The sequence below is a fragment of the Rattus rattus genome, chromosome 16 (genome assembly GCF_011064425.1).
Source record: "Rattus rattus isolate New Zealand chromosome 16, Rrattus_CSIRO_v1, whole genome shotgun sequence".
Lineage (NCBI taxonomy): Eukaryota > Metazoa > Chordata > Mammalia > Rodentia > Muridae > Rattus > Rattus rattus.
Genome location: NC_046169.1, coordinates 37,937,662 through 37,958,250, shown reverse-complemented (window position 1 = coordinate 37,958,250; position 20,589 = coordinate 37,937,662). Strand labels below are relative to the sequence as shown.

At 49.1% G+C, this 20,589-nt stretch overlaps 1 protein-coding gene across 3 annotated transcripts in view; it reads left to right on the top strand.

The window, feature by feature from the left end:
• The window catches only part of Cit (citron rho-interacting serine/threonine kinase), a 158,408-nt gene that overhangs the window by 25,694 nt on the left and 112,125 nt on the right, over positions 1 to 20,589 (top strand). For all 3 annotated transcript variants that reach the window (XM_032886607.1, XM_032886606.1, XM_032886608.1), the window contains exons 5-8: positions 1,414 to 1,556; positions 3,372 to 3,462; positions 12,529 to 12,732; positions 14,094 to 14,246. In XM_032886607.1, coding sequence (XP_032742498.1) covers positions 1,414 to 1,556; positions 3,372 to 3,462; positions 12,529 to 12,732; positions 14,094 to 14,246 — 591 coding nt within the window. The remainder of the gene's footprint in view (positions 1 to 1,413; positions 1,557 to 3,371; positions 3,463 to 12,528; positions 12,733 to 14,093; positions 14,247 to 20,589) is intronic.

Below are 20,589 nucleotides of genomic sequence, written 5' to 3'. Positions count from 1 at the left end.
GTGGACCATGAAAGGTTGAGTCATGAAGCCACCAGGCGAGTCAGTCACACCAAGCTCACCGGCCTCCAAGTCATTCAAGATGTCAGGAACGCCACACCTGATTCTCATCAAAAGATGGCGGGCTTCGGATTTAGCTCAGTGGGTAAAAAGCGCTCGCCGTGCAGGTGTGACGCATTCAGTCCAAATTACAGCATCCGTGCAAAGCCGGATGCTGTGTGAGCATCAGTCGGCCCAGGGCTCCTTCAGGGAGGCCGGAAGCTGAAGCAGGAGGATGTCTGGAAGCTCGTGGCCAGCTCATCTGGCTTTGTAGCGGCAAACCACAAAGAGACCCTGACAAGATTGGAAGCAAGGACTGACTGACACCTGTGATTGTCCTCTGACCTCTCCCTGTGTGTCATGGCAGGTGTGTGCCTATGTTCACACATGTACAAATGCTGTGTGTGTGCATTGTGTATGCACAAATGCATACAAACCCGCGCATGCGTGCATTTTCACATTGATGGTTTTCACTTCCTTGGGGTGGAGTTTTTCTTCTCTAACTAAGCATTTTAGCTGAGAGGTTATATATATATTCTGATTTATTTCTTATATACGTCAACAAGTTAATTTTCTTTCTGATTGGAAATGGAGGTTATTTTTATCCTGTACAGAATGTCACTTTCTGCGATATGGACCACTTTCCATAGTAGCACGGATACCTAGAGTCATGTGGTTTTAATATCCCAGTCGTAGCCCATGATTTAGAGGACTCACAATTTAGCCAGTCCTTATGGATGGCGATTTGGATGATCTCCAAGTGTATTTCCCTGTTATAAACCATTCAGTGGAGGACCTATTTACTTATCTATCTTTTATCTCTGCATTGTAAGTACCAATAAAGTAAATTGTTCGGAGTGGAATAGCTAGGCCAAAGGGTATATATTCACTGTTAAATTTTTAATAAGAGATCATCAGCTGCCTTCCACACCGACTGTAAAAGGGAAAGATTGTATTGCGTTTACCACAGGCCTCCTACCGTCCGCTCTGAGCTGAGGGGATGCAAAGTGAACGTTGGTGAGTTTGTTGCCCTCTAGGGTATCCATCTACACAGTGGACCTGATCCGAGGGAGCGAATGAATGTCTAGGGTGTCGACTCGGGTGGGTGTCGGAGGAGGAGGAGGATTTACTTCAGCTTCTCAGGTTGGCCTCGAAAGCATCACGCAGGGCGACGTCTGTGGACGTTCTCTCCATTCCTTGGCGTCACGTATGCCATTGCTGTGGGGCAGAGGCCTTACCTCATGTCTTAGGATACGTCTTCCACACCTTCGTCGCCCCGTACAGGGTCGTGATTACCTTGTCTGATGTTTGAGGGCCCTGATGGAGGTGTTCCCTATTTGGGATTTGTAAAAAATGAGTAACTTTGCCTCTCTGCAGGTCATGGAGTATCAGCCTGGAGGGGATTTGCTGTCTCTTCTGAATAGATACGAGGACCAGTTAGATGAAAACATGATTCAGTTTTACCTTGCTGAGCTGATCTTGGCTGTCCACAGCGTGCACCAGATGGGATATGTGCATCGGTAAGTGAGGGGCCCAGGACCACACTGAGAGCGTCTCTGCCTCACATACGGGTTCCTGAGCGGCGAGAGACTTCTGGGTCAGAGGGCATCTTCATCTGGTTTTAGCCAGCCTGGCCTGTGATTGGCTAATGGCTCTCCAAAGTGGCCTGCATCCTATCTTAGCACATCCATTTGACCATAGACCTGGCCATCAGATGCAGCCAGTTAGGAGCAGGAACCCCTTTTGTGGGCCCTTAGGTGGGAAAACTGAGAGATGGGGAGAGGGGCTGGCTCCTCAGCCTGGCGTCGCTGGACCAAGTACCTAGTGGTTGAGAAAGGGCCGTTCTGGCTCCCTGACTTGTGGGTTTCGTTGGTCCGTTTGTCCCGTTGCCTTGGGTGTATGGCAGAAGCCTGTGTCACAATGACACCCACTCTATGACTGAGACACAGAGACGGGAGGAGCCGGTCCTACAGATGATTCGAATCTGAAATTTCCCTTCAGGGCTAGTGTATCTTGGCTGCCTGCCGTGATGCTTGAATTGATGGGGTCATGAGGACTCGGACTTCATTAATGGGTTAATATACCGAGGAAGACATTCTTCGGTGTAACCTTGGGATTTTCCACCTGAGTTCCCCAAAATAACGACTCTGAGACTTCTCATGTATGAGTAAATGCGTAGCCCAATGGCTTTGGCTTGTCTCCGCTAGCTCTTAACTCAGTTATCCCGTTTAAGCTAGTCTAAGTCATGCCTTGTGGTTAGTTACCTCTCCGAGGTTCACATGCCTGCTTGCATCAGTGTTGGGACAAATCCCTCATGCCTGACTATTTCCCAGAATCCTCTCTCTCCCCTGGATGTCCCACCTTCCATTCCAGCCTCAGCTCATTGGCCGTAGGCTTTTTATTGACAGGTGATGCTTCCACACAGTACATAAAGATTCTTTCTGCATTTTGGTGTTGTGGGGGAGTTCTAGTAACTGTGAGGTGGGGCTGGATTGAACAAGTAAATTCCTGGAGAGCGCCTTTGAAATGTACACCTCGTCCCTGTTCCTCTGGTCGCTCTCTGTTTTCTGTTGTCTACAAAGTGAGCTGCTTTGCTTGGTAACAGTCCCCATGCCATGATTCTCTGATGATGCCATGATCCTCTGCCGGGCATCAGGTTCAAAGCAGCAAGGCCACCTGCTGGATTCGAACCTCTGCAGCAGGGTGTGAAGGCCAAACTCCTGTTTCTCAAAATGTTCCTCTCAGTGATGACAAGTGTGTAAACCATAAGGCAGGTCTCAGTGACCTGCGTGCCACCTCTTACGGGAATCCACCAGCACCATCTTCAGTCACGCCGGGTTCAAGCTTGCAACATGTGTGCATTTGGAGGGCAGGTTCACACTGTAGCATGTTAGTAAGTCGCAAAGATGGTTTGCAGAAGTCTCCACTCACAGACACACACACACACACACACACACACACACACACACACACACACACACACACACACACACACACACACACTGTGGGAGATACGGAGTATGGGATAAAGACTTTTCCATGTGTGAACCACAGGACCCTGGGCACGTTCCTTGGGTGTTTCGGTCTTAGATTTTGCAGCGTAAAAAGGAACTCAATAACAGCTCCTTTGCTTTCGTTTTCTCCCTCCCTTTCAAAAAAGTTAAATTTAGTTTTCAAGACGGGTGCTAATCACTCGTCTCTGCCAGTAGGGAGGATCTGCCTAGCATAACACAGGCGCTAAGGTTCTCTGCTGTCCTGAGGCCTGAGGTATGCAGCTGGCTGCTGACTGACACAAACGCCATACTAATCCAGTGCCATGACCTTCTTTCTCACAGAGACATCAAGCCGGAGAACATCCTCATTGACCGAACGGGACACATCAAGCTGGTGGATTTTGGATCAGCCGCTAAGATGAATTCAAATAAGGTGATTAGAAAGTCGAGCGAGACAGATCGCTCAGGGGTTCCGTTCGCTAAGGAGCGTTCTGTGTCCTCATGCATCTGGCAGGTGTTAGGATTCCATGGTGAGCGGCACTGGGAGCCTCACCGGCCCGGTTTGACTTCTGTGTGATGGGGTGGAGGGCACAGAGATGCCTCCCAGTGTCTCTTCCCTCATGTTAATGCCTGCCAGCATCCCGCCAACTCTGAGTATTCTTATCTTTCCCTTTAAAAGAACGGAAGATGTTCATTTTATTTTCCCTCACCTAGAGAGGCCGTGCTCTGTTGCATCACCCAGCTTCATTTTAAAATATTTTGATGAAACGTGACCTCCTTCTCCTTAAACGCTGTCCATATGCAGCAAAATTGAACTTGCTAACTAGCACTAGAGACTCGGAATTAAATATCCCGAGATGTCAGGATGTTGATGTTCAAAGTATCATTTTCAAGCCTTGGGCCCTTGGAAAGTTAAGTCACATTGCACATGCTAATTAGACAGCCAGGGGAAGGGGCCGATTGAGATGAAGACGGCTGCTTTCAAGGAAGGTAACAAAATTAAAGAGGCCAAGAGCTAAGAACCCTCTAATAAAGTTGGCTCCTACTGAAATGTGGATTCCAGGTTGGCTGCGTAGGAAGGACAGGTCTTTGGGAAAAGCTTCCTCAGGCTTTGAGTCTGAGCTGCTCGGTGACTGGAGCAAATCCCCTCTCCAGAAGACGTAGATTCTACTTAAAATGCATAAAACCTGAGGCTGGAGACCGCTCTTCAGAACGCCTCCAGGTCTGAGACTTAAGTCCTTTATATGAAGGACAATATGTAAAATTACTTTTTCATCCCCAGATTCCTCTGGGAAAGGTGGATATTATTAGGTTGATATTAGGAAAAGGCTCAGAGCGTGTTAACTCTGTGCACTTTGGAATCTGGCCTGTGTGTTCTGCCGCTCTGAGAACTTTTTGAGGTAACTTACTCAGCTTTAGGCTGCTGGGAAAACAGGGGCTCCTCCATGCTGTCTAAAGCCAGCGTTACTTTCTTTTTTACTTTAAGGTCTTATTCTTTAAAAAAGGATTCATATTATAATTATTATTATTAGTTTTAATTATTATTATTGGATTTTTGAGACACCGTTTCTCTGTGTAGCCCTGGCTGTCCTAGAACTCACTTTGTAGACCAGGCTGGCCACAAACTCAAAGATCTCCCTGCCTCTGCCCCCCGAGTGCTGGGATTAAAGGCGTGCGCCATCACTGCCTGGAATTATTATTGTTTTTATTTGTGTGTGTGTGTGTATGTGTGCATGCCTGAGAAGGCCAGAAGAGGATGACAGGTCCGCCAATGCTGAAGTGACAGGGTGCTGTAAGCTGCCTGGCCTCAAGTGCTGGGACTCAGAGTTGGGTCCTCTAGGCTGGCAGCAAATGCTAACAACAGTTGAGCTATCTTTCCAGCCGCTCAGGTGATCTTCTTATCATTTATTTATTTATTCATCATTTAAGAATGAAGTAATCAGGGGCTGGTGAGATGATTCATTGTGTTAGGGCGCTTGCTGTCAGTTCTGATAACCCGAGTCCCACCCCGGGGTCCACACGGTAGAAGGAAGAAAACTCAACTTCTCTCCACAGACTGTCCTCTGACCCCAGCATGCAGTGACCACACACACACACACACACACACACACCACACACATACACACACACACACACACACACACACACACACACACACACACACACACATACACACACACACACACACACACACACACACATACACACACACACACACACACACACACACACACACACATACACATACACACATGCACACATACACACACACACATACACACACACATACACACACACACACATACACACACATACACACACGCACACATACACACACACACAGAATAAATGAGTATACATAATACAAAAGAATTTTAAAAATATTGTAGAATCAAATAATTTTATGCTTTAAATTCCAAAATAAAATAGCATTGAGGATGCCTGGAAATAAAAACTGCAGGGAAATATTTCACATAAGCCCATAAATCCATATATACTATATTTAACAAAAGGTGTTGAGGGTATAGCTTGGTGGTAGAGGATATACTTTCTGTGGGCTAAGGCCCTGAGACCCACCCCTGGCACCTCCCCTCCCTTCCCGCCCCAGGTAACATCCGATTCAGAAATGTGAAATAGATTCAGACATTGAATTTAGTGGGGAAATGCATAGGGAACAGATTAAATAGCATAAAACTGTCCCGGGATTTAGAAGCTCACAGACTGTATTAGCAACATTAATAAACTGATGTGCTCGGGGGGAAAAATTACAGGACAGGTTTATAGCCCGGCAGCAAATCCTTCACCGTCGCCGTCTGGGTAATTCTTTGATGTGGGACCTGTGCTGTGTGTTACTGGATGTCTGGCTAAGTCCCTGACCTCTGCTCGCTTCATCTGCCTGCCCTTCAGTTATGGCGTCCTCAGATCTCTTCAGCTCTCCCGGTGTACTCAGGGTGGAGGCAAGAAGACCCACCCTGGGTTGGGAATGCCGACTGTAGATTGAGAAGCGTTTGAAAATGAAATAATTATAGAGTTGGCAACCGTTGATGACAGTTTACCACCACTGCTTAGTAAATAACAAGAGGGTGAACTGTATGCTCTGAGCTGGGAATGGCGGCTCATACTTTAATCCCAGCATTTGGGAAGCAGAAGGATATCTGTGAGTTAGAGGCCAGCCTGGTCTACATAGCAAGTTTTAGGGTAGCCTGGTCTACCTAGTGTAGACAAGGGCTGGGGGCAGTCTCTCCACTGTCTCCTCAGTTTGAACTGCAGCAGCCGGTTCTCCGGGCAGGAGACACTCGTTATTGGTCATGGAGTCACGGTGCTCAGACACACTTGAGAGTGCTTCGCCCCTTCCTGTGCTGTCAGGGCCAGAATGGGAAAAGCAGATGAGGACACATTTTACAAATCTGTAGTGTTTTAGCGTGTGCGTGTGTGTGTGTGTATGCACACGTGTGAGTATGTGGATGGGTGTTTGATGTGTGAAGCATGTATGTGTAGATGTACATGCATGTGTGACCGTGCGTGCATATATGGATGAGTGAGTGTGTGCATGCATGTATATGTGTGTGCATGTATGTGTGAGTGGGTGGGTATTTGATGTGTGAAGCATGCGTGTGTATATGTGTGGATGTGCATGGATGAGTGAGTGTGTGTGTGTGTGTGCGCATGTATGTATGTATGTGTGCATGTATGTATGTGTGTGAGTGTAGGTGTATGCGGGCACGTGTAGCAGTCGGGATAACCTCCAGCCCCACTCCTCCGGTTGCACCTTGTTTGATGTGGGATCTTGTTGCTGTTGCTTCTGTATACAGCAGGCTGGCTGGCCCGTGGGTTCCTGGGGATTCTTCTGTTTCCACCCGTGTCTGGTGATAGGCGTGCTGGAATGCAGGTGCTACTGTGCTTGGCTTTCCGTGGATTCTGATCCTAGAATTCAGGTTCTCCGGCTTTCACTGCAAATGCTTTACCCCCTGAGCCATCTCCCCAGCCCCTTTAGCAGTGTTTTAAGTGTAAAGGTCTTTTGTTGTAGAAGAACAGCAATTTAGAGTCTAGACCCTTTGGATTTATCGATGAGAAGTTATATTGCTTTGTCTCTGATTAATGGTGGGCATAGAGCTGAACGTGTTCGTATTGGATAGGTAGGTTATAGGCCTAACGTAGTTCTGCTTGGTTTTCGTATTATAACTACTATGAGAATATAGTCTGGGCTGGGGAGATGACTCGTTTGGTGAAGTGCCGTCTTGTAAACAGGAGGACCTGAGTTCAGTCCCACGTGAAAAGGTGCACAGTGAAATCCAGAGCCGGGGAGCCTGGGACTGGTTAGTTAGCAGAAGCAGTGAGCTCCAGGTTCACTGAGATCCTCTCTCAGAAACCAAGGCCGAGAGGGCTGGCAAGATGGCGCAGCAGGTTAAAGGAGTTTGCTGCCAAGTCTGACAACTTGAGTTCTATACCTAGGACCCACTTGCAGGAAGGGAAGTACTGAAGTCTGCAAGTTGTCCCATGACCTCTACATGCTTGGCGTGGTATGCTTGTGTGTGTGTGTGTGCATGTGTGCATGTGTGTGCATGTGTGTGCATGTGTGTGTGTGCGTGCGTGCGTGTGTGTGTGTGCGCGTGCGTGTGTGTGTGTGTGTGTGTGTGTGTGTGTGTGTGCGCGTGTGCGTGCGTGTGCATGTGTGCGCGCACATACGTGGGTAAGATATGAAGGTAGAAAGTGAGGAGGACACCCAGCTTGTCCTGTGTCCTCTCTTCACCTATGCACACGCGTGCCCCCTGGTTCCCGTGTGCTGAACTTCCGGCACGCCATCCATCCGTAAGCCCACAGATCTCTGTTCATTTCCAGATGTCCTCCTGTCCTGTGGGTACTCGTGAGTCTTACACAAGTTGTGATCTTTCCAGCTCCGGCTGCCTTTATTTCAAGCTTCTCATTCAGAAGGCGGCTTTAGTGCACCTCACCTTGGTCAGCAGGACCTCAGGGCCCTCTGTGTGACCTAGGCCCCCTTCCCTTATCGGAGTCTGAGAAGGGCGGACAGCTGACGGGTCTCTCCTGGCTCTCAGGAAGCTAGTTGTAACAGGTTTGTAAATAAACTAGTGTGTAGTAGTTGGTTCTCCAGAAGCTGGAAACCCAGAGGCAAAAATCGTTTTCACACTTATGTAGGAGCAAAGGCTTCTTCTATTTCTCTTGTTCTCCTAGTCCCTGTCTTGTGTATTTATAGACAGAAGTGTGCCTGTAACATAGACACATGGAAATCACGCCTGTGCCCCTGCCTCCCCTCTCCCTCCACCCCCTCCCAGGCCCACACTCTGGGGGTGTAGGCTTTCCCAGCCCCAAAGCTAGAAATTAGAGAAATGAAAACGTATTCCTCCTTCTGCAGGCGTGTATGCATGTGTGCATGTGCACATACATGTGTGTGCGTGCATGAGGGTGTGTGTGTGTATGTGTGTGTGTGTGCGCACAAGCATGAGTGCTACAAGGAGAAGTTGTTTGCGAAGTTTTACATCTCAGATTTTTATGGCAATGGTTTAAGAAAAAGAGAATAGTTTCCTCCAGTATTTTTTTTTTTTTTTGGTTCTTTTTTTTGGAGCTGGGGACCGAACCCAGGGCCTTGCGCTTCCTAGGCAAGCGCTCTACCACTGAGCTAAATCCCCAACCCCTCCTCCAGTATTTTATTTTAAAGATTTATTTAGAAATGATGGTGGTGTGCATAGCTAGTGCAGTCCCCACAGAGTCCAGGAGGGGCGTCTGATTCCCCCCCATGCCCTCCCCATCCCCCAAGCTGGGTTTCAAAGTGGTTGCGAACCTCTCCTGTGGCTGCCCGAAGTCAGACTGGATTCTCTGGGGATCAGTTCCTTTGTGTTTGCTTTTCGGTTTCTTAAGACAGGGTTTTTCTGTATAGCCCTGAGTGTCCTGGAACTGTAGACCAGGCTGGCCTCAAACTCAGAGATCTACCTTCCTCTGCCTCCTGAGTGCTCAGCGTGCTTTCTTAGCCATGGAACCGTGACTCTGACTGTTCCATTTCCTTTTAGAAGATTCTACTAAGTTTCCAGATGTACGCTGCTCTACCCCTTGCTGCCTTTCCCTTGATTCTTCCCTTTCTTCCTAAGACATGCCAGGCACTCTCTCTCCTGCTCTTCTGTCTCTGTTGGACTGGCTTTATTTTCTCTGTCTGCAGAGTAAGAACTAAAGTTGAACAATACCTGAGCCCTGTCAGACAGTGTGCTTCCTGGGCAGCTGGAGTAGTGTCTTAGTCAGAGTTTTACTGCTGTGAACAGATACCGTGACCAAGGCAACTCTTATAAGGACAACATTTAATTGGGGCTGGCTTACAGGTTCAGAGGTTCAGTCCATTATCATCAAGGTAGGAACATGGCAGCATCCAGGCAGGCCTGGTGCAGGAGGAGCTGAGAGTTCTACATCTTTGTCTGAAGGCTGCTAGCAGAATACTGGATTCCAGACAGCTAAGATGAGGGTCTTAAAGCCCACGCTCATATTAATACACCTCCTCCAACAAGGCCACACCCACTCCAACAAGGCCACACCCACTCCAACAGAACCACACCTCCTAATCATGCCACTCCCTAGGCTGAGCATATACAAACCATCGTAAGTGGCTAGGATACTTTGACTATCTCACCCAGATTGGCTGCTGCATTAGGGTCAGAGGAGAAGGAGAGCTTGCAGGGAAGCCCTCATGGTCACGTGAGATCATGTGATGCTGGGAAGGACCTCGGTGCAACCTAGGCAATCAATAAAACCTTTGCCAGTTGCTAAGGAGCACCGTGGTTGGAGCTGTGTCGAGCGTGCGCTAGCGGGAAGTTTTGCCTTCCTTGCCTTCTAGCTCAAATTACTGATGGAATTCAGGTGGTTATTAGGCATAGATAGTTAGGATATGTAAATATGTCATACGTTTCTATCCTGAGGTAAGAGGAGTTCTTTGGTCATTAGGTATAAACTAGGTGTTGACAGTTTACACCCTTTGATTGGGTCAGCTCCCTGGGTGTGGACAAGCAAGTGATCCTGTCCCATCAGCTGCCAGCAAGGAGGACAGAATATTCTGGAACGTCCCACGTGGCAGTAAAATAGACTCTAACCAACGCAGATGATGATCACTGAACAACAGCGTAGTCCGAGCTCTTGCAAGAGAATCAGGGTTGAATCAGTTAGGCTCAGGCTGCCGACCCAGGGCTGGCTCCTCCCGGTTTCAAGGTAAAGTCACACTGTGCGCCTGTGTAGGCTCAGTGTTTCCCTGCGCATCTTCACCATGCAGCCTGCACAGGCTGCCTGTTCCCCGTACAGCGCGGCTTTGGGGCTTTCTCAAGTGTGTCCTGTAGTGAAAGGCTGTGGTGCAGAGACCAGTGTCAGAAATGCCACTATTTCCTATGCTGGAGGCCAGGAGATCCTCCGTGAGTGTGGGCCTGGGGTGGGGGCAGGCGAAGGGTGGGGGAAAGGGAGGGCAGGACATGGGAGACTAGCAGGAACCATTCTGGCTTTCCAGTATTATACATACACGTGTGTCTGTAATACACAAGGGAAAGACTATGAAAACCTTAGGGATATTCTGATATTCCTATTATAGATCCATGTGTAAAGGAACGGGACAATCTCAGCAATGTATGTGTTCATATCTGTACACGTATACACACACGTATGCACACCTGCATATACAGGTGAGGGAGTGAGAGACACGCTTGAAGTCATAGTTGAAAGAGCTTTTTACCCTGTCACCCGTGAAGGGGGCTTTGTAGTGCCAGCCTCCAAACTTCCCATTCCTCTCAAAACTCTGAAATCAAAGCCAAGCAAATTTGCCATCGCTCTCCTCCTCTTCCTCCTCCTCCTCCTCCTCCTCCTCCTCCTCCTCTCCCTGCTCCTTGTCCTCCTTACCCTCTTCCTTTTCGTCAGCAGGTCTTGCTTTGCAAACCCTGGTAGGCCTAGAACAGAACTCATATGTCACCATGCCTGGCCCAAATCTTGATGTAAAGTTCAGCCTTAAGGGACTGTGGCCATAGTCCATGATCTTTGGGCTCTACTGAGGCTGCTTTGCCTCCTTTAATAATGAGTTTTCTATACCGTCTCACTGCTGATCCGAGGTCCCAGGGCAGCGGTCTCAGCGCTTTTGATGGGCAGGAGGAGAGGTGGGTGGACACACACACAGGTGCTCTCAGACTTTTACATTTCCTGCTCGGTAAAACTTGAAAAGCCGTTCTGAAGAGCAGAGGGGCTGCCAACTTGCCGAATCCCCAGTGAGGGTCAGGGAGGCTAATTCTTTGATCAGCATCATTTCAAGAAACAAAGGCATTAAACAGTGAAACAGAAATACTAGGGGTCAGGGACGGTCCCTGTAGTGGAACATGCGTGGTTCTGTCGAAGACTTCCCGCCGTGTCCTGGTCTGTCTTTGCCAAGGGCAGTGCTCCCGTGCTGGTGGGTTGGAGGGACCTGGTTTCCCAACTGTGAGGGGACCATAGGAGCAGTAGTCGGGAATGAGGAAGGCGATGTCATTCGTGCAGCTCCTCCCTCACACTGCCCTGCAGGTGGACTGTTTGCATGTCCCCCAGATTTGAGATGTCTGACGTCATGCTGTGTGGTGTTGTTAGCCAGGCCTCAGTAGTAGATTATTGATTGGTCTTACGTCATAGATCCGGGGTCAGGCTTCACTCTCATTCATTGTTCTCTCTCCCTCTTTCTGTCCGCATGTGCGGTGTATGTGGGTGTGTGCACATACGTATGTGCAAGGGCGTGGAGGCCAGAGGTCAACACGGGGTCTCTTCATCACTGAATCCAGGGTTCACCAGTTTTGCTAGCTTGGCTACGAGCCTGCTGTACCCCCTCATTCAGTTTTGTTATGTGGGTTTTGGGGGTTCAAACTGAGGTCTCCACACTCACACCAGAAGCACTTTTCCAACAAGAGTCCTCTCTCCAGCCCCATTCATATGTATATATTTTTCACACTTTTAAAAATTCTCTAATCTTTTTCTTACAGCCCAGTTTTCATCCTCCTCCTGGTCCACTCCCCCACCCCACCCCGTTCCCCCAACTGTTCCTCACCCCATACCTCCTCCCTCATCTCCAAGAGGATGTCCTCACCCCCCACCCCTCCAGACCTCCCCACTCCCTGGGACTTCTATTTTCTTTAATAGAAGAAGTATAAGTTGTGTTGCGTTGGGATTGTGGCTGGGGCGTGGGATGAGCGGTTACTTATCTCACACAAGGCCCTGGGTTCAGTCCCCAGTACTGCCAAGAAGTTCTGGCTTATCAGTAGCTTGTACCAGGAAATCCACCTTAAAACAGTTGTGTAATGAAACCGGCATCGACCAACCCTGCTTGCCTTTGGGCTGTGTTATTTGCCCCCCACTCCCCTCCTTTTAGCCATTAGTAAAACACCGCCATTTCTTCACAGTGTGCTGCTCGACACACGGTTTAAATGCCTGGGTGGGCAGTAATCGTGGCACCCACTGGAGGGTACTGGAGAGTGCGCTGTGCCCATTGTAATTTCTGGCTTTCCAGGTGGATGCCAAACTCCCCATTGGGACCCCAGATTACATGGCTCCGGAAGTGTTGACCGTGATGAACGAGGACCGAAGGGGCACCTACGGCCTGGACTGTGACTGGTGGTCTGTCGGAGTGGTTGCCTATGAGATGGTTTACGGGAAGACCCCGTTCACGGAGGGAACCTCTGCCCGGACCTTCAACAACATCATGAACTTCCAGGTGAGGGGTCATTAGGGTTTGAACAATGCAGAGCGGCTTTGAGCTTTCTTCTGAGGGCCAGTCGTCCAGAGGGCACCTCAGCGCGTTAGGTTCTACCAAAGAGGGAAAATGGCTGCCTCTTACTTAGCTCCATGTTTTTATTGATTTCGAAATGCATCTTGAGTTCACGGTTGTTAAATGTGCGTAAGTGTGAGTCTTGGAGTCGGCCAGAGACCACTCCACAGCTCCCTTCTCTTCCAAACGCTGAGGGGACTGAACGGGAGAGATGAGGGACGGCCTGAAGCGGCGCCGGCTGTGTGATTCTGAAGCTGGGAGGAAGTGAGCAGACGACTTAGGATGGTAGTCACATATGTCTGTGTATACACACAAATGTGTCTGGAGTAGAAGTAAACCACCCTCTAATACGTACGCTGGTGCTCCATTAAGCCGGTTTCTAGAGGCTGTGACGAACCTGTTTTTTTAGCTTCAGCTTAAATGAGTAAAGAGGCCTCATTCCCTCGAATTCTGTATCGCCCGACTCTCATTTCCCTGGCATGGTTGATGCAGGGTTTGCTTGTTTTTTCTTTTTTTTTTTAATGTATAAACACTGTTACTGAGGCTTCTCGTGAATCGAAATTTCTCTCTGGATAACCCTTGGAGGGAATTTCCACCTCAGTCTGCCCATTCAGTAACCCAGGCTTAGCAGAGCTGCACTAGGTGCCCCTGGGAACCAGGCCATCAGCAGTGAGCATGGGGCCATCTCCTTCTCTCCTCACCACACCTCAGAAACCCCCCAGCACATCACGTCCGTACAAAATGGAAACACAAGTGGGTGGGTGGTGGCAGCTGGACCAGGAGTTCAAGGTCCCCCTCTGTGGCTACATTTTGAGTTTGAGGCCAGCCTGTGCTACACGACACCCTGTTCCAAAAAACCAACTGCAGAAAAAGCGTGGTGTGCAGAGGGAGCGTGCAGAGGGAGCCGTGCAGAAGGGAGCGGCAGGCCGGGAAGTAGCCAGCAAGAGCTTCAGGGTGGTGCTGGTTCCAGGCTGAGAACAGCACGAGATGTACAGGGATCTCGAAATAGCTCATGGCTGTTGGACAACAGAGAGAGATGGGGAGAGCGAAGCGGCGACAGGTCAAGTCACAAAGGACATTGAACCCGACAAAAGGACCAGGCCCATTGATGTGAGCAGGCAACTTATTTCCGGAACATGCCTTTGCTCTGAAGTTATGAGAGCACAAAACTTTATTTAAAAAAAAAAAAAAAAAAAAACAGAATGAAAGGAACCTGCATGTATGGGAGATTCCCCCCTCGCTTCAGGCCGAACTAAATCACGGCTAAGGAGATCTTTTTTCTCTCTCTCTCTCTCTCTTTTGAATAGCGGTTTTTGAAGTTCCCGGATGACCCCAAAGTTAGCAGTGAGCTCCTTGATCTGATTCAGAGTTTGCTGTGTGTCCAGAAAGAGAGACTGAAGTTCGAGGGTCTCTGTTGCCACCCTTTCTTTGCCAGAACCGACTGGAATAACATCCGAACTGTAAGTAGGACCAACCGCGCGCCTCCCCTCAGCTGGGGTCTGGGACTGAGAACCATGGCAAAGCTGCCTGAAGTTGGCCTAAATGAGGCCTTCAGTTACAGGCACAGAAAGAGCTAACGATGCAGCGGCCTTTGATTAATAATCGTCCTCACAGAAGTGGGTTGTTTACCGTGCCCTGTCTGTCTCAGAAAATTTCTAGGAGTTAAAGGTGCAAGTTCAAAGGTTGTCCCTAGGCCTGTCAGTTCTTCCAAGAAGAAACACAGCCTGGCTAGTTCATCTTTCTAACGGGGGAGGGGGGTTGGGTGGGGTGGGGGAGGGGAGGCGGGGGCGTGGCGGGGCGGTGGGGGTGGAGTCAGGATGCAGAGGTCAGCAGCTGGGGCTCTGCCTGGGACCAAGCCTGGGACCAGACTGAACACCTGGCTGGGTTCATGGCCTCCTCCATGGCGCCTCTCTCTGCTCAGAAGCGTGTAGCGTCTGAACGGCATACATTCAGGGGCGCAGTCACACCCTGTCAGTGTAAACCGAACCAGTTCACTAAGAACAAGGATCCGATTTACCATCAACGACACCAAGAAGCACGTTCGTTTATTTATTTCTGCGAGTCGTTGATTTTGTTCCGAAGCCTTTTTTCTTAGCGCGTTGCTGATTGAAGGTGACCCCCATGACCCGGGTCAGCGGTCCGCTCCGAGTAGGGTGTCGGTTGTCTTGTTGAGTGCGTTTGTTTTATTTTTGGTGCTGTTGGGAGGCAGGGGAAGTGGTAGCTGTTTTTAGGTGTCAAGTCTGAGCTTCTAATTGGAGCTGTGATTACAGGTTGAAAGTCCCTAATCAAAAAAAAAAAAAAAAAAAAAAAAAAAAGGAAAAAACCTCCAAAATCTGAAAGTTTTTTGAGCACTAATATGATATCCCAAGTGGGAAATTACCTCTTGAGTGTTCCCTCATGAGAGTTTGCATTAAGTATATAAAGTTACTTCCGGCTATGTGTGTGGGACATGCATGAGATCTGTGCTTAGACATGGCTCCCAATGTCTGTCTCATTTTTTTCTAGATGCAAATATTCTAAAATCAGAGGGGGGAAAAATTGTCCCGATTGTTTAGGATGAGGGACTGTGTAACCTCTTATGCCTTCAGCTGGAGGTGTAAGAATGGCTGGCATCTTGACTTTTTCCTGATGCTGCAGCAAGGGTACACTGGCCAAAGCAACTTCAAAGAGAAAGGGTCTACTCTGCTCACAGTTGAAGGGTACAGACCAGCTTGGTGGCAAAGTCAGTGGCAAGAGCTTGAAACAGCGGGCGACCCATATCCACAAGCGGGAGGCGGAGCGATGGGGGTTACTGCTCAGCTCAGCTCCTCTCTCAGCTCCCGCCCAGGGAATGGTGCCGCCCACAGTGGGCGGATCTTAACCACTTAGTTAACATAAACAAGGTAACCTCCCACAGGTGTCCCATTTCTTAAGCGAGTCTAGGTTTTGTCCAGTTGACAACAGTATCGCTGTTGGGATCTAGTATTTTGAGCCAAAGGCCATTCTGATTTCCTCTAACCACCTGCTGAGGTATTTCAGTAGACTGTATTTTTTTTTTTTTTTTTTTTTTTTTTGGTTCTTTTTTTTTGAGCTGGGGATCGAACGCAGGGCCTTGCGCTTCCTAGGCAAGCGCTCTACCACTGAGCTAAATCCCCAACCCAGTAGACTGTATTTCTATAAGAGTCTTTCTGACAGCTTTTCTTCCCTGTGCGGCTGCGGTAAAATATCCAAGGAAAATCAACCTGAAGTGAGAGAGTTGATTAGAGCTAATGATCTTCAGATGTTTCAGCGCGTGGCCTCTGCTCTGATGCTCTGGGCCCGTGGTGGCTCAGTGCTCCCGGGTGGGAGGCACAGTGTGAGGCTCATTTACCTCTTGGTGGGTGGGAAGCACAAAGAAGGAAGGGTCTGTACCTCAATATCCACCAGGCCGGACCTACGAAGGTCCCACCTTCCCAGGAGTGCCATAGTATTATGACCAAGCTTTCAACCCACGGCCTAAGCCACAGCATTGGGTAGACATGCTGGTTCATTTTTCTCATATCCAGACAATTCCCTCCACTCTTCCAAGGTGAGACTTTTTTTTTTTTTTTTTCGGAGCTGGGGACCAACCCAGGGCCTTGTGCCTGCTAGGCAAGCGCTCTACCACTGAGCTAAATCCCCAACCCCAAGGTGAGACTTCTTAATCCGTAATATATTTTCATTCTCTCCATCGACGCTCTGGAAAGATTTGATAGACTGTCCTGTAGATGCCATTCATGTCCTTAATCTTTCCTTGTCTTGCCTTTTTATCTCATCTTCTTGAACAAGCAATTAATGTTTTTATGCATGAGCTTGCTAATTATCCCCAACGACACATTTCCACTTAGGTGAGTTGGTGAATGGTGGTTAATTATCTGAGTAACTTTATTTTGTGTTTTGGTAGGACTTCATGTTGTTTTTGCCAGGAGAGTTTGCCCTCCCTCTTGGGAGGGGGGTTGGTTCTGGGGACAATGCCCCCCCCCTTGGATCCCCAAATCCAAGGCAACCCAAGTTCATCTGTATACAAAATGACATGTCAATTGCATATACTGGGCAAGCATCTTCCTGTCTACTGTCAGTCACGTCTGATGGCCTACCTCAGCACCTGATACGAAGCGTCCTGAGCAGTCACTGCGGTGTCCGTTTAGGGAGTCAGGGACCAGGGACAGCGGCGGAGGTCCTCGGCACAGACATGGTTCTCCTCCAGTACTGTTTTACTTTACTTAGTTCTGTGTATTTGTGTAGATGACAGGGGTGTGCGCGTGCTGTGGCCTTTGGAGGCCATGGAGGACTGGCGGCAGTGCTCTTTCAGAGGGTGGAGAAAGGGCTGTGGCGGTGGCTCGCTAGCTAAGAGCAACTGCCATCTTCAGAGGACCAGCGTTTGGTTCCCAGCACACGTGCGTGCCCACATGCATGTACCCACGCACACAGACAAAACCCATAAAGACCCTGATGACTTTACTGGCTGCCAACTCCTGGTCCAGTCAGGGGCTCTGAAGACTCACGAAATAGGTTTGCGTAAAGGAAATAGGAAATCCTTTAATTCCAGGCAGTCTGTGTCTGTGCCATCAGCCTTGGGGAAGTTGCAGAGCGGACGCAGTAGCTCTGGACCTTTCCATTACTCGTCCCCGACAGCTCTAAGGACAGTGCCTCCCTTGTCAAAACTCAAAGTTTTTCTCATAATATTCTCACTTAAACTCGAGACTTTTCATGGACTTCACCAGTTTTTGGTTCTTTTTTTTTTTTTTTTTCGAAGCTGGGGACCGAACCCAGGGCCTTTCGCTTCTTAGGCCAGCGCTCTACCACCGACTAAAATCCCCAACCCCTCACCAGTTTTTATAATGCGGGTCCCTCTCCTGTCGCAGACCATGGCACATGGTGTTTGTTTTGATGCAGCTCGTCCCAGTTTAGGGTAGCTCAGCCGGGGCTGGAAACTTCGTTCTCTCTGAGGATTGGTTGGTGGGTGCCTGGTGAGCCCCGACCTTGCGGAGAGGTACCGGATCCATCCAGCGTCTGCAGCAGGTGTTTCTCCTTTTCTTTGTGTTTTCAATCAGCTCTGGGCCTTGTGAATCGGAACACCGCTGTACTCGAGATTTAAGCTGTTTCCTAACATAAATTACGCCTTTGTCCAGCTCTGTTTCTCACAAACACTCTCAGAGTGACTCTCATCAGCCCAGAAACCTTGCAGTCATCAGGCTTCCCAAGTTCCCGGTCAGCGCTTCAATGCCTTGTGATTCCCAGCCGTTGAACGCGTCCGCTTCCCACAACAAGACATTGTCCCCTGATGAAAGCAGCATTAGCCTCTTTGCTGTCTCACCCCTAATTCTTCTTCCTGTTGTAACCAATGAAAGGAAGTGCTGCTTACCGCAGCAGGTAATGATCTTCGAGAGTGCATTATCTCCAGGTGGCCCTGGCGGGATGCAGACTTGCGATTTAAGAAGGGTCCGGGCAGGTTGATTGACAGGGGAGGGAAGACTCACTGGTGCTGCAGTTCAGGGGCAGGCAGAGCATCCTTGTCCCCCTAGGTGCTGCCCCTGGGAGTTGTCCTGGGCGGTAGCCTATGACCCAGGCGCCTGAGCAGTTCAAGTGTTCTTAGTCTTCAGTAAGTCTGTGACCCCGTGAGCAGTGACTGCCACACAGGTGGGTGTTCAGGCACCGCCACTCAGATGTTTGCCTCCCAGCCTCATGTGTTTTCCAGCACTTACTTATAATGGCGTTATTTTGGGGCCGAGCTCCAGGTCTCAGTAGGGACTCCTTAACCCAGCAGGTGCCCGGGGCTGTGCAATGCCAGTGTCTCAGATTCTTTTTAACCTGGCTTGATTTGTCTAGAGTCCCGGGAGCCAGTCCAAGCTCTCCACTCTCGTACTTAGGGGCTTTCCTGGCATCTCTCTGCTCCTGTCAGTGGGAAGGTTGTGCTGTCTGGCGCTTCCTCAGAGCACATCTTTTCAAATGTTTCCCCCAACGGAACTGGCACACTTACACCTTTCCCCCAAGGCCTCCATATCTCGAGGATGACAAAGGCATAAATGTGGGAGGTGACCGTGAAGTCTCTCCTTGAGCGGCTCTGGCGAGGGTCCTGAAAAGCCAGCGTTGTCGTGGGCTTTCACTCCCGACACGGTCATCTCAGTGTTCTCAACATGAAGCAGTTTTTGCCAAATTCTTCTGGTTGTCCAGGTCCGTGGCATTTGTTAGCACAGAGTCCATTTTGTTTTGAGCCAGCCACAGTGTTTTGGACAGCCCATGCTAATGGCACATTGAGCTCTTCTTCCAAATCGATGTCACTTCCCTGTTCTCCCTGGCCCTGGGCAGATGGGAGTTGGACAGTGAGACTCTGCTCACGTGACTGAAAACCTTCAGGATGGATGGACGCATCCGGCTGAAGAGGGGTACCCACTGCCGAGGGACAGTCTTGACAATCTGTGTATAGAGCAAGCACTGCTGTATGGCGCCCTCTTTTTTAAAATCACGGACCTCGAGCAGTGTGGACTGCATTTTTTATCCCACTACAAGATATTCTAATATGTCAAATGGCATTGCTTCAAAACCCTTGGGTTGCAGATGTGGATCATGTTGTAAGTTGCTCAAGATCATATGGGGAACAGGTGTGGTTTTGAGTCACATGGATTGTTAGATATGTTTCCTGCTTCATAGATTCCCTCACTGGGTTACTGGATCACATATGCCTGACCTAAAACACAGACTGTAGACCCCGACCTGGAGACCCGTCTCCACTCGGAGCATCTGCCCTTGTGTCTCAGAGCTGGCCTGGGAAAGGACGGTAGATTGATTAAAAATTAGGATCTGTAGCCCGAGGGGCATGTCACAGACTGTCCTGTTTCTTTAGAGCAGGGTCTCCCAGCTTTGGCACGGCTCACGTTGGAGGACAGGCGAGTCTTGGTTGCAGGGCTGCTGTGTGAACTGCAGTTTGCCTCTCAGCATCCCTGGCTTCTACCCACAATGCCATTTAGCATCCTCCTTCTGTAGTTGTGAGACTCAAAAAAGTGTCTCCAGACATTGCTCTTGGTCTCTTGAGGGGGGACTCAAGGGATTCCGTTGTATCCCGATGAGGATTTCGTGAGGAAGAACAACATTCCAGTAATGTTAATTCCCCAAGACTGCTCTTGCTAACGAGCCCCGAAACTGTTGCCAGAGGTCAGTAGGCCATTTCTACTCGAATTGTGGATTTCTACTCCGATTCCATGGACCGGCAGCGCTGTCACCACCTGGGAACTTGTTAGAGATGCAGAGGCTCGGTCCTAAGTTGGAAGCTGTGTTTTAATAAGATCCCCCGGTGATCCCTGTGCGTATTAGGGTTTACAAAGCTCCAGAGGAGGAGAAAATCAGATGTGTCAGGCTTAGCATTTCTTCTTGCTCATCTTTGTGGGGCTTCCTCGTTTTCACTGTAGGCTCAGGTTGGGGAGAAGATGCTTTTTGGTCAAGGATTCCCATGGGTGGATCTAACTGCTTAGAATTGTTGACTTAATTTTAAAATTTTCATTTATTTATTTACATATGTGTGTGTATATGTATGTGTGTGTGTGAGTATGTGTGTGTATGCGTGTGAGCATATGTATGTGCATGTGGGAGTATGTTTTTTTTAGCATGTGTGTATGTGAGCATATGTGTTTGTGTGGGTGTATGTGTGTATCTGTGTGAGCATATATGTGTGTATATGAACATGTGTGCATGTGTGGTTTTGGGGGGTGCACACATGGGCCTTGGTAATGAGTATGGAGGTCTGAGGACAACTTGTGGGCGTTGGTTTCCCTCTTTCACCCTGTGGGTCCTGGGAATCAAACTCAGGTC